This window comes from Seriola lalandi, unplaced genomic scaffold (genome assembly GCF_002814215.2).
Source record: "Seriola lalandi dorsalis isolate HSWRI2012SDOR001 ecotype SW California unplaced genomic scaffold, Sedor1 jcf7180002054907, whole genome shotgun sequence".
Taxonomy (NCBI): Eukaryota; Metazoa; Chordata; class Actinopteri; order Carangiformes; family Carangidae; genus Seriola; species Seriola lalandi.
In genome coordinates, this window is record NW_019525459.1 from 627,987 (window position 1) to 641,873 (window position 13,887).

The 13,887-nt window shown below is 41.4% G+C and overlaps 2 protein-coding genes across 2 annotated transcripts in view; both read right to left on the reverse strand.

Moving 5' to 3' along the window:
- Nucleotides 1-1,642: 1,642 nt before the first annotated feature.
- Nucleotides 1,643-2,685, reverse strand: rasd3 (RASD family member 3). Its single transcript, XM_023430518.2, has one exon. It carries the CDS (start codon nt 2,609-2,611, stop codon nt 1,961-1,963), a length of 651 nt encoding a protein of 216 aa, XP_023286286.1. The 5' UTR covers nt 2,612-2,685; the 3' UTR covers nt 1,643-1,960.
- A 5,862-nt stretch (nt 2,686-8,547) lies between these two features.
- Nucleotides 8,548-13,887, reverse strand: part of LOC111672991 (fascin-like) — a 6,475-nt gene continuing 1,135 nt past the window's right edge. The window contains exons 2-5 of the mRNA XM_023430599.2: nt 11,701-11,857; nt 11,487-11,608; nt 11,064-11,234; nt 8,548-10,136 (exon numbers count right to left, since the gene is read on the reverse strand). Of these exons, the coding sequence (XP_023286367.1) occupies nt 9,931-10,136; nt 11,064-11,234; nt 11,487-11,608; nt 11,701-11,857 (656 nt within the window). The 3' untranslated portion in view covers nt 8,548-9,930. The remainder of the gene's footprint in view (nt 10,137-11,063; nt 11,235-11,486; nt 11,609-11,700; nt 11,858-13,887) is intronic.

Here is a 13,887-nt window from a genome sequence, read left to right on the forward strand (position 1 = left end):
AAAAATTCACCGGTATCAAGTTCTTGAATAATAGTATTTTCTAGTTTTGTTTTTCTATGATAGCAAACTCAATATTTGAGGGTTTGGATATTGATCAGACAAATTGAATCAATTTGAATATGTTAACCTGGACTTCAGGGAACAATGATAGGCCTTTTTCACTATTTTCTGACATTTCATACATTTAACAATCAATTGCTTATTAAACAAAATAACTGTCAGATGTATTGTTAATGAAGATATTTGGTGATTCAAGCCTTACAGTTCTCCTATGATGGATTAGTACAACCTTGCCTGTGTGTTAATTACTTGAGACACAGAAAACATTAAAAGGACAAATGAGCGACAAATGTAAACAATGAAGGTCTTATAACTAGAATTTGACATCAGCTACAGGTTAAAGGATGGCGCACCTGTCTTAGTTGTTCTAGGTCCTCACTGGTACAAATTTCCAACAAATGTGTGATTAATCAACACAGAAATTATATTTAGTAAACTCCAAACTCCTGCAGCAACATCCAGGTCATGTAAAAAAAAAAATCTATTTGTGTATTCTGTTTCATCTTTTCTTATAGCCATTGTGTGGCCCGGAAGATCTACGCCTCTTCCTTATTGATCTTTTTGTGCCCACAAGTGTTATATCTGTTTTCAGCAGCAGACTATAGAACTGACATGGGATTAGTAGAGGAAGATAAGAGGAGAACAAGTGGATGAGGAGAGGATAGATGAATGAAAAGACCATGAGATTTGTGGGTTTGTTTATGCGCTTTGTTCCACTTGACAGTGTCTGTGTGTTAAACAGCACGACGTGGCTTTATGCAGAGAGGAGCTATTTTTATGGAGCATTGACTCATCTAAATATCCCCTCCATGCATCCGCTAAAGCTAACAATGGAGGCTGACATTGATGATGAAACAGTCTGTCTTGATCTATACACTGACCCACGGTGACAAGTTAAAAATGTAGATTTTAATATGTTGTAGGACACCCCAAACTCTAGAGCAGTAGAGGGAGATTGACTCAGATAGGATTGGAGTCAGGAAAAAAAAAATTCTATAAATGTCTTGGTCTTTGTAAAAAATATAAAAAGCACAAAATCAAAAATTAATGTTGGTTAAGAGGTTTTAGGCCTACTGGGCAAGATGAGAGTTTAAGGGACATATTGTCAGCCGCCTAATCATTTAATTGGGCTGCTGACTTGGAGTAAGGCAACTCAAGTACTTAGTCCAGTTTTGAGGTAGCCTATTGTACTGATGTGACGTAGTTCTATGATATTTCATACTTTTACTCAGCTACATTTCAGAGGCAAATGTTGTAATTTGCCCAGTACATGTATTCTACAGCTATTCTAGTTACTTTGAAGCTCAAGTTTTTACATATCAGTAAAATATGATGTATTATTATAGATTAAGCAGTTAACATTAGCTTTACTTCAAACAGCCACAATATAAAATGCTGCACATATACTAAGGGGTAATTTTGCATTAGGAGCACTTATACCTTGATACTTCAAGTAGGCTATTTTGCTAATAATCTTTTTTAGGTAAAATTGTGAATGCAGAACTTCTACTTATAATGCAGCATTTTGATACTGTGATGTTTGTGCTTTGATTTAAATAAAACACTCTTTCGTTGGACAAAGTACACTCAAAATGTGGTTTTAATACCGATGTGCAGTGTGCAGAAAATGTAGGAAACAGACAAAATTCACAAAAGTTATTTTATAGGCATAATATAAAAATATACACAAAACACATATAAAGTGCATGGCATGTAAGCAGGGGTTCCCTAAACTATCATGACTATACTGTCCAGACTAAAGACAGTAAAGTGTCATAGCTGTAGTTCATAGGGGACATTTCCACCGCTGCACAAACCAGGTGTAGTACTGTGATGACCAGCAACACCTGAACACGAGCAGTCCAGCTGCAGAGTCCTTCATCAAACACAGAAGATGTTCTTATGACAGGACACAGCTGTTGCTCTTCTTCAGTGGTGGCCTCTTCTTGGCTGCAGGGCTGGGCACCGTGTCTCTCCGCCTGCACAACGCAGGACTCAGCCGGTGCGGCAGGTCCACCTGTTGCAGCAGCGCGCGGAAAACTCCAACCGTGTTTCCACCTGTGCGCGCGGACGCCTCCACGAAGTTGGCGTCCCATTCGCCCTCCACTGTAGCCATGACATCACCCGCCAGCAGCACGCGACCTTCGGTCTCGGTGAGATCTCCTTTGCTGCCAACTACTGTGATGGGCGCACGCTTACCGCCCCTCAGCTCCAGAATCTCGTCTCGGAGCCGCCGCACCTCCTCGAAGGATCCCGGGTCGTCCACCGCGTACACCAGGGCGAAAGCGTCACTGTGTCGGATGGAGAGCTCCCGCATGGCCGGGAACGAGTAGCTGCCGCTCGTGTCCAAGATCTCCAGATGCATCTTCCCTGACCCAGCGGTGTCGTACTCCAGCACGTGAAGCTCCTCCACTGTGCGCGTGTACTTGATCTCAAAGCGGTTGTGGAGGAAACGGCGGATGAGCGCGCTCTTCCCGACCCCCGCCGCTCCGAGGAACACCAATCGCACCGTGTTGGGACGTCCTGACATAGACATGCTGACCTGATGCATGTGCCCCTGAGAGAACAGCTGTTTCCACCGACAATATGCGACCACTGGTGGGAAACGGACTCCTGTGACCTCCGCTGATGCCACAGGTTCTGGTCTCTCCTCTACAAGCATTTATAGGCTGGCCACCACTGCTCTCCACCAATAAGATCCTTCCCTCTGCCCCTCTCTCTCGCATGATGTTAAGCACGATTCAAAACGGCAGGTCAAGTTGTTGACTCTGTTGTTAAAGACCAGCAGCCCAATGACATTTGGCTGCATGGAAACATAAACGAATTTAATGTCGTTTTACTGCATGTCAACAGTCATATAGTCATATTAGAGGGGGACACTTTCCAGGGCCACATAAATCATGGCACTTCAGCCACTACCAGCTCATTCAGAAACTTGGAAACCATTGGGACAAGCAAACAGCCATATTTACTTGTTTATAAATGTGCTTAAGAGATTAGACATTTATTCATTTATAAAATCTTTCATTTAGAGATCTGACCAAGTAGAACATTTGTACAACATAAATACAAAATGTCAAAACATGAATGTAATGGATTAAGAAGTACACTATTTGCAGATACACACTTATTAAGTCCACCACCACTGAAATGATTAGTGGGTTACTATCATTTTCAGCCATGGTGAACAACTATATAATCAGATCTCAACATGTTTCACCATTCAAACTCACCATCCCCAGTAAGCTGATCTAAAATGCTATACCTATACTTGGTGTGTCTATTCCATTGTTTTGCATTTTTTGGTCCATTTCCTTTATCGGTTTTGCTCTTGGTCCATTATCCCCACGTGGTTTTGTTATTGGGTTCCTAGGAACTCAAAGCCTGATGTCTGGCAGTCATAAAGCAATGGTCAGTCATGCACACACAACCAAGATAGAGACACGTTCTGTCATATTTACACCAGGTATGAGTCATGGAAGGTTTCTCGTTAATCCTCCCACAAAGATCCACTGTTTGACCCAAACACACATATTGTTGAGGTTATATAAACATGTACTGTACACTTCCTGTTATTAAAAATGCTGGAATTGTGTTTGAGTATGGTGCAATTTTAGTTTTGATCTGAAATGTTAAATCATTCATGAGTAGATTTAATCTTTTGTATGATTTTGACAGCCAAATGATTACCAGCCGAGTGGACCACACCTATTTAGTGCACTTAGTGGTGTAGTTAAGTCATACAGACTGATAGCACAACAGATGTGAAGCAAGAGTGGGATTTCAAAGAACCAGTCAGATTTGTATAAGGCTATCAATAGGATGTTAGACAACCTACAAATTTTCTCCTGAAGCGTGTCATTATTGTCACAGGATACAGAACAAAACTCTCCCTCTGTGTCTCTTGCTGACTCACACCGTCTGGCTGGACATGGCTATCGGTGGGCAAACAGATACTGCGATAATTTGACAATGTGTGCGTACATTTTGGTGCATGCATCAGTTTGTTCTATCTCTTATCTCTACCCTTGAAGAAGGTCAGTGTTTCCTGTTTAATATAAGGCAGCAAATAAGACAGGAGCAAATTAAACAAAACAAGAACAAATCTGCTGACAAACTCCCCTGAGCCGCTGTTCGCAACAGCACTTTCATTGGATCCAGCTGTCACGAACCTGTCCACTGTTTATGGCGTTTTAAAGTAGGCCAATAATTTGGCAAAATTTGCAGTATTTTGGCACAGCAATCAGTTGTCATGCATCTGTTTCACAATAGGAAATATCTAAACAATATTGTCAGGAGTGGTAATAAACGATTGAATGTGCACTGTACAGTCAAAAGTATGTGGACACCTGAACATCACTCACATATGCGATTTTTGAACATCTCATTATTCCAAGACTGCAGGCATTAATGCTGCTATAACAGCATCCACTAACCTCTGAGAAGGCTTTCAACAAGATTTTATAACCTGGCTGCAGGGACTTCAGATTATTAGTGGGGTCGGCCACAGATGTTTGGTGAATGGCCTGACTCACAGTTGGTGTTCCGGTTCATGGAAAAGATGTTGGATGAAGTTGAGTTCAGGATTCAGGGCTCTGTGCAGGATAGTCAAGTTCTTCCACACCAAATTGGGGAAAAACATTTCTTTATGCACCATGTTTTGCCATATTGAAACAGAAAAACAAAGTTGCCAGTTCTGTGAAGTTAGAAGCAAGCTTTTGTCTAAAATATCATTGTATGCTGTGGTATTATCATGACCATTTACTGGAACTGACCCACACCATAAAAAACAGAGGCGTTCACATACTTTTAGCCTTGTCGTGTTCAAAAATCATCTTCACAGTATGTACACTAGATGGCAGCAGTAGACACATTAAAACAACATTACATTGCAATGAGGTTAAATCAGTTAAGTAGTTCAGCTAATACACTGGAAAATTACTGGTGCTAGAAATAAGAATAAGCTACAGTGCTGCAGTTCAAACAACAAGATACACTCCTGTAACTCAAATGAATGAAACTACACAGAAAATATGTTGACATTTCAGAGCAAGAATGCACAGGCATAAATAATAATCAATGATGACAGCAGAAAACAACTGTTTTGTATGTTAAGCTATAATAATGACGTCCTGAGCAGAGAAAGAAGGTAGGTCTGGCAGCGCGTGCATGTTAGTACATGTGCGTGTCCCCTGTTCCTCCCCACATGTGTAAAGACACAAGGACCACCCATAGTTGAGATGGCTCAGGTGAAAGCAACCTTCCAAAATTTCCCTCCACCAAAGAAACCACAGTTTTAATCTAAAAAGACCTCGTACAAAGAGAGAGATAAGACCAGAGCACAGGCGAACTGACCACGGGGACTAGTGGCTCAAACTCTGGTCGGCAGTTGGCCCATCAAAACATCCATACAGTTCCTCAAGTTTTTACTACCTTACCGTCAGTGTGATTGGTCCGAGCAGATAAGTCTATAGCTGAATTATTTCTTTCCCAGTCCGACCGTGGTGCGAATACTGGCTTTACTTTACGAAGATGGATAACCGTGTGAGCTCCAGCCTGACTGGGAACCTGCTTTTCTTCTCCTAGATGTGTAAGTAACTTTATTACTACATAATGTCACGTGTCTGTTTTCATTAGCGACGGTTACAGTTGGCCATGGTAACAGTTAGCTAACTTGCTGTTGCTATGGCTAGCTAGCTTACTGCCAACGTTGCTGTGTAGCATGTAACAGCAATGCTAGCGTGGGGCAAACGGTTGTGGCTGGATTTTTTTTTTTTTTTTTTTGGCTCTCATACAGGGTAACTTTATTCTGTTGTGCCTCTTGGTGTGTGTTTAGTGGCCGATTTCGTTGGGCTTTGTAACACCTTGGTGACTGAGAACGTGAAGGGGGTGGGGGGGCTTGTGGCCGACAACACATTTGTTTTGGCCTGAGATGCTGGTGGTCTAGTGGGACATCTAGTGGCAGGGGCGATGGTTAATGTCATGGCTTACTGGTTACTGGTTACTATTATTAAAGCCGGTTCTTTTCCTAATGTGACAAATCAAAATGTCTGCTGTCACAGAGCTAGAAAGATACACAAAACGCCCTGTTCTTGCTAGAGCTTCAGAGAGAGGCATGAGACAGGAGGTTTCAAACTATAGAAGTGTTTTTTGGTGCTTAAAACCACAAATGTATTTTCTCATATATATCAAAACTTCATATAAAACAGTGGGAAATATGGGAGCCTTTCATACATAATGTGTTTGAGTACATAAGCCCATGAGATGTGGTCTTTAACAGCAGTGAAGATGCATGAAGGATTCAGTTTTCCTTTATGGGTTCTAGGCTCTAGGGATGGCAATGTTGGTCACTCAGTTGGTCCACCACGTTGGTACAGATTGAAACATGGCTTGGCACTTGTCATGTTACATAACGTGTTACTTCATGCAACTGCAGCCTGGTGGCACTTTGCAGCACTTATTCTCATAGGCTTCTCCTTCATTTACTGTGGCTGGATTGTATTTCATTTGTATATCTCTTGGGAAAAAATCAGGTCCTAAATGAATAAATATACATTTAAATATCATATATCAGCATGTTAGCGTTGTCATAGTGAACGTGTTAGGATACTGAACCGCTGGGACAAAGTACAGCCTCACAGAGCTGCTAGTGTGGTTGTTGAGTCTCTTTATTAAATGGTTAATTTAGCCTGCGAGGAAGGAGACTTTTCTCAACTCATGAAGGAATATTTAATCCTTTAGTTTATGGGAAAAATTCAGTACTACCCAAACTGTAGATTCATACATGGCTTTCACTGAAAATCAACAATATCCTCCTGCAAGGAGAGTTTGAATAAGCTCTTCTCTTCCTGTTTAAGTGCTGTCACAGACTCATAACACTGACTGACTCAGGTTTCTCCTCTCTTCTGTCCTATTTCTCATGGTCAGCAAAATCTTCTCTTTTTATATTCCACCTCATTCATTTCCAGCTCTGTCTCTCCCCTGCTTATTATTCTCTCCTTCTTCCACTCAAGAGACATATTAGCTTTTGGCAACAGACAGATTTGGCAACAGCCTGCCATGTGTTTTCTCTTACGGATGATTTTGCACACACAACACACAAACACAGACTGCCTGAAAAGACGTGAGAATGGGAGTATTATTGTATTAGTGTGAGCACAGTAGGAGCTTCAATTCGTTTAGGGACTATCACATGTCTGTGATATCTTGTGGTTTTCATTTACTAAGCCTTCTTTCACTCACTCAGTGTCTTAAGGGTCAAAGAAACTGTTTCTTTAGTTGTGTGACCGCTTGACTTAGAGTATTACAAGGTTTATTGAGATTATTGATCTATGTGTGTCTGTCTGTTACATCTCCGAACATTCATCCCCCTCAAGCCCCATCCCTGCCATTACCTGTTACCATGGCAACATGCAGAGATCCTGTAGTGGAGGATGAGGGATGTCTGTTGGTCTGTTCCTGTCTGTGTCTGTATCAGAACACACATTTAAAGTTAAGCACACAGTAGAGTGACTGAGCAATTTTCCAAAGAGGAGAAGAGCTGAGTTTTCTCTGCAGAAGGACAGAGAATGTAGAGTAGGTTACCTCCCTCTGCCCTTGTCTTCCTTTCTCCTGTACAGTTTTGGCTCAGTGAAATCTCAAGGGGACATGATTCAGGTGAATTTCTTCCTTCACCCACACACAACAGCATTTGCAGAAATCATGACAGTGGATTTTTTTTCTTAGCATAACAAAATGGTTGCCGCATTTGAATAACTATGACAATTTGCTAAATTGAATCCATGACATGGTCATTACCTCTTCAATTTCAAAGGGAAGGAAATTGACACCCAGTGCAGCAGTGTGGCTCATTTATGTGTTTTAACAACCTCTGGACAACAATGGAGCTCTAGGGCACAAATGATGCTGATGGATTGAAAAGTTTTAGACTTTAAACAATCATGATTATTTATTTATTACAGCTGAGGCTGATGGGGAAGGCATTAGCTTTGCAGGTATTTTGTCATAAACTAAAGTATTGGACAAATTAAAATTCTGACCTGGTGATGGCACTACATGAAAGATTAAGGCATCACCAAAGTTATTACAGGTCATGGGATCAGCAAAGTCAGTCAGCTTTGTCCTTTAGGGACCTTGATATCCGTACAAAGTTTTATGTTGATCCAAATTTTATTTGTTGCACTATAACAGTCTTGAATTAAGTTTAAAGATATTAGCCTCTCGGATTTTTGCCATCACCTCAGTATATGGAGGTAAATTGAATTTTTGTTTGTGCTGCCCACAGCTTTGAAATGTTACATGTCTAGAAAGAGTGGCGCCCCATTACTTTGGATAATCCACGTAAAAATGGCCACAGTTTTCTTCTAAACTATTTCTTTGGGAGAGTTGATGGCAAAGTCCGTGGTGTTGTCTGGTGTATTACATTTATGTGCACAGAGGTAAGAACAATCTGTTGATTGAAAGAAAGAGAGAGTAAAGGAGCAGGTCCACTGTTAAGAGGGAAAACTTTATTGGGGTTTTTTACTCAGTTCAGTTCAAATGTAAGAACATGAAAAAGAAAAGGCTGTAAGGACTGATGCTCTATGGAAGGCACAGCCACAATAATAGCCAGAGAGATGACTGACTCTATCATTGTGTTTACACACCAGCAGCAGCACCCAATCTAAGGCAGACAAGTCATCACAACAGACATGTGCTTTTAACTTTTTTCAAATAGACACTACATTATTGTGCAGATTTTGAGTCACTGACTATTCATAGTTGGAGATATTGTATCTATGATGGCATATTTGTATACAGTCTACTGCATTTATGTGCATTTAAGTGTGTAGTGTGCAGTAACTAGGCCCTATTCACAACCTCCCTTTCATTTCTTTATTTTTTTAACAGAAATGGTCTAAAAACGCTCCTTCAGTCAATCAGTATGTTTCAAAGCTCCTTTAACTCATCCTCTCCTTTCATTTATTTCCTCCTCACATATATTGTAAATTTAAAACCTTAGGAGGACCCAGAGAGGGCTGAGTGGATCTAGTCTTAAAGGAAAACCTTTGACCACTGACTACTTTCTGAAGATGAAGCAGTCTATGTATGGATTTTGTCTGCCTGCACATTGAAGACTAAGGAGGGAAAAATGGAGAGTGTGCAGGCAAAAAACATGTGAGATCTGCCAGCCATGTCCCATTTTTCTTCTCGCAGCCTCAACACACTTTTGCATTCAAAGTTTCCATTGTTACTATGTTTTTGAAGCATTCAGTGACAAATAAAGCATTATTTACAGCAGAAACATGTTAACCAGTTACATCCCTTTATCTAATGTGCTTTATGGTTTATAGTTTAAAAGAGAACAGGAGATGAAAGCAGCAGAGCCAGCAGGACATTTAACAGGAGAAGGTTAGATATTGTGAATTATGAGTTATAGCATTGTACATGTTCGTTATACCAGTAGTCACCACAGAGAGGCACGACTAACAACAGTAATCGTCCTGACATTTATCAGGTATATCTTGCGTAAGTTTGACTGGATCTGAAACATTTAATGTGCAACCACACTATGATTCAGTCATTAAACACGTCAGAACAGCGAGCAATTTTAAATTCAAACCTCCAGTAAAAAGCCCAGTAAGAAGAGATAATGATTAAGAAAGAAAAAAGAATAAAAAATAAAACACCTGTAGTGCTTTGGTGCCATGACTTCCAGTTTATCAGCTTCAGTTTCAACCACACATCCATCCAGACAAATTCACAATTACACACACACGCAGGCGCACACACATATGCAAAAAAAAAAAAAAAACCCAAACAGCTACCTACAGTATCTATCAATAGTTTGAAGCATTGTGTCAGATATTGGTGAAGTCCGGCTGTGCTTTCTCAGTATTCCCAGAGGGTGGCGCTGTCCAGGGAGTCGACGGTGGCCTTTAGACCCCCAGCATGGTCTCCTTTAAGGTACTTCCCCCCCAGTGCACGAATAGCCATCTTGTTAAGGTCACAGAACTCAAACAGGAACTGGACAGGTGTGGCACTGCTGCATACCACCGCTGTGTCGTCTCCAACACACCAATACTTGCCCTGGGAATCTGCACAAACAACACACACTTAATGTAGCCCAACTCACACACTGTACTTATAAAGTTTGGTGATGTATGTTTATGTGTGTAGAATCACTTGTTAAAGGTCAGGGTGAGATGAAAATATCTTTTCACATAATCTTCATTTAAATGTTTCAGAATTTACAATACAATTTGCTTATCAACATTACAATATCCCAATTTCATCATGGAAATGAAAGTTAATAGATAATATCGATTCATTGTTCAGGCCTCGTGCTGGTTGAAATGTTAACAGGACAGTAGCTGACCCATATACGTAGTAATGATATTATTCCCATTAGATATTTTTAATATTGACTTTCTCTAAAGCAGAGTGGAGTCAAACAAGGCTGTGGTGAGCACTGTTTTAAAAGCCCACAGCAAACATCACTACATTTAATTTCACCACAGGATTTTATATACACAGGATAATGCAATTTGATGCAGTTTCTTGCATTAAACTAGAATTACTGTCTGGCAGTTGTTCGGTTGGCACCAACCATTCAAGTTGCAGGAACTACGGTCACAATCTCCCCATCATGATGTCACAGTCAAGTTGACCTTTGACCTTTTGGATATAAAATGTTATTCTAGTAGACCTACTTGTTTTCTCTGTACTCTGTGGATTTGATGTTTTGTAACTGCAATTGTGGCTGTACGCCACTACAGCAATGTACCACCTCCGCCTAATTTTCGGCCATGAAAAACTCTGCTGTTGCATTGTTTCTTACTTTTCTACAATCAAAAACAGCCAAAAGCCATCAGGTTGATAAAAATATAGTTAGTACATTGGGCTTTACTCTAAGCCTTTAGGCCAGCAGTCATGTGAACTCCATGACTTGCAGAAAAACATGTAAGGACACCACATCAGTTCTGTAATATAATTTTTTTTGTATTTATTAAACGATTGCACACCTTTAAGGGAGTAAGCACCGTTGTGGAACTCCAGCTGGAAAACATCATAGGATGCTCGGTTAGAGTCCAGGGTCGCCATTCCAGCTTTACGAGCCCCGATGAAACCATGCTCACCGCGAAGGACGATGATTGGGCGGTTGATCAGCTTCATCAGGAACTGTTCAGCCTCCCCTGAACAGACAGACTGATTAGGGTCGTGTAAAACTGATCTGGGTTTTGTTTCCCTAGTCAAGAAGAAGCTCTGACACTTGACCTAAAAACAAAATCCTGATTTTGCATTAAATTAAAGTGAAATTAACAATGTTACAATGCTCTCAAAAAGTATATGCTCATGAAAACTCCTTGGTTGCATCATTGAGAGCACTGGTTATCCACTCTTGCCCCTCGTAAGTGATTTCCCATCAGTTCAGAAACATCACTGACCTGCGTTGTCAACAGTAGCAGCCAGCTGCCCGTTTTTCTTGGCGATCACATACTTGCCGTTAGCCGCACGCACACACACACGACCGTCACGCCACTCCAGTTCAAAGTAGCTGTTGGCCGATCTGTGACACACACATTAACGAACTCAATGTACAGACTGTGAGGGATTGTTGTGTGTGAGCTAAAACGGGATATACAACGTGCATGTGTTTACTTGGTGGAGGCAGTGCACTGCAGTCCTCCACTTGCTGTCAGGGTCCAGTATTTTCCAGCAGCGGTTCTGAAGGCACACTTCCTGTCCTCACGACTCATCTCCATCTGGAAGACTTCCTGGTCCCCTTCCTCGTCCTGATTGGCTGACAGGTCCATGCCTAGAAAAGTGGGGCAGTCTGCTGTCAGCTTTCATTTGTCTCTGGAGGTTTTCCGTCTGAAACTCCGCTACCCTCTAATTCATGAAGTCTCTCAGACAGACTCTTAAAGGGACAGGACAGCTAAACTTTCTGTGCCCGGCGGGTAGGGGTGTGGCCACACGGATTTGTTGTATTATCCCACCCACACGGGATGTGCCAAGGTGAGAGGAACAAAAGAGCATGGTGATAATAGCAGAGTAAGCAGCAAGGAAGCAAATCTACCCAAATGAGAAAATATGAGAGTTGCACTCATTAGTCAAAAAGGCTGTGGCTGAATTGCATTCTGGTCTAATAAGGATACTGTGGAGAAATGCTTCTTCTATGGTGATTTTCCAAAGCTTCACACTTGAGACTCAAACACACATAACTTAAGTCCCCCGTGTTAGCAAATCGTTGCCTATTTACACATCTAGCAGACACGGAGCAACATTGGCGTTTGTTTGGAGTCTCGTTTCTGGCCACCTGAGGAGTCTTAAGTCCAATAATCACTCTCCTCACCAGGTAGTTGCTACCTTTGTCTGTCTGTACAGAGGGTTTATAGAGCGTTTTTTTGCTGACAGGAGCTGGTGCTGATGCTGAAAATTAAGTTGCTGAGAGCAGTGAGAACTGAGAATGAACCAAAACAGTAAAGTTGAGGACTTTACAAAGCCAAAACAATGAGCTTAAAGACACAAAAACCGCCTGAAGAGCTGAGGGGAACTGCAGTGAGAATACTGTGTCTCTGTTTGTCACTATGAGCGGCCACTTTTAGATTACAAGCACACATACAACCAATTATATAAATATAGTTATAGTTATATAATTATGCAAATTAGTGCAGCTTTAACACAGCTTTAAAATGAAAACATTCAAATCATACAACTGAAAGACTTTGATCCGAACCTGCTATTTGCTTATAAAGACTTTCCTTCAAGGACATGAGACTTGACATGAGGCTTTATTTTATTCCTCTTGAACGACTTAAAACAGCTGTGAATTTCCTCACAACAGAGTTAAGAAAAAAACATCTTGCTACTCAATAAAGGACTGACACCAAAACCTAATTTTAACCATCAATCCTCTGGCTGACAAAATGCCCATACATGCCGACACTGAGCCTACTGTCCCATTCGGATTTACTGGACTAAATGTTAAAAGCGCATATGGTCCTTTTTAGAAAGAGAGAAAAATTGTGAAGGTTGAACATACACCATCTCTTTGCCCTAATGGATGTGTTAGCCCTCAGTCTACCATTATGACCACTTCAATGAAAGACCAGGTCACAAGTCAGCGCCCTTATTCAAACAAAGATCTTCCGTCTTCCACAGTCCATCTCCCCTGGAATGCAAGCGCACACACACACACACGCACACACACACACACACGCCATTTCTACATACATTAAAGTATATTAGTACATTGACTACATGGATGAACTACTGTCAATGATCACTCCCATGCACATGGCAGCACAAAATGAGACTGAGTGGCAACAAGACAAAGAGGTTTCATGTGGCATCAAGACACACATTCAGCAGGACTGTCTGAGTCACACCTCCCTTTTTTGTGGCCTGTTTTCTCTGCTTCTCCTCCATTTTATCCCTTTTGTCTCTTTAACAAATCCCTCCTCGTTTTCTGTCTTACTCTCAGTCTATTCTGAGGTAAGGATGATGGATAACTGTAGACTGAAGCTGACCCTGAACCAGCAGCCACAATGCAGGGGTAGAATTACTGCAGGAAAAATGTTAAGCTAGGCAGACACTGGCCAAAAGGAGGGAGGGAGAATGGGGAGGAGGGATGGGGGGGGAGAAAGTGAGAGCATGATAATGAAAAACACATGGTGTGAGGAAAATGAAGAAGCCTATCATCCCCCCCCCGCCCCCCTCACACACACACACACACACACACACAAGAATCATGCAACAGCTGCTCGTGGTGTGTGCACAGTTATGCAGTGACTTCATCAGTATGGTGAAATATGATTTTTTTCTCTCCCCCCCCCCCCCCCCCCC

Coding starts and splice junctions, on each gene's coding strand:
- rasd3 (XM_023430518.2), bottom strand. CDS start 2,611: ATGCATCAGGTCAGCATGTCTATGTCAGGACGTCCCAACACGGTGCGA.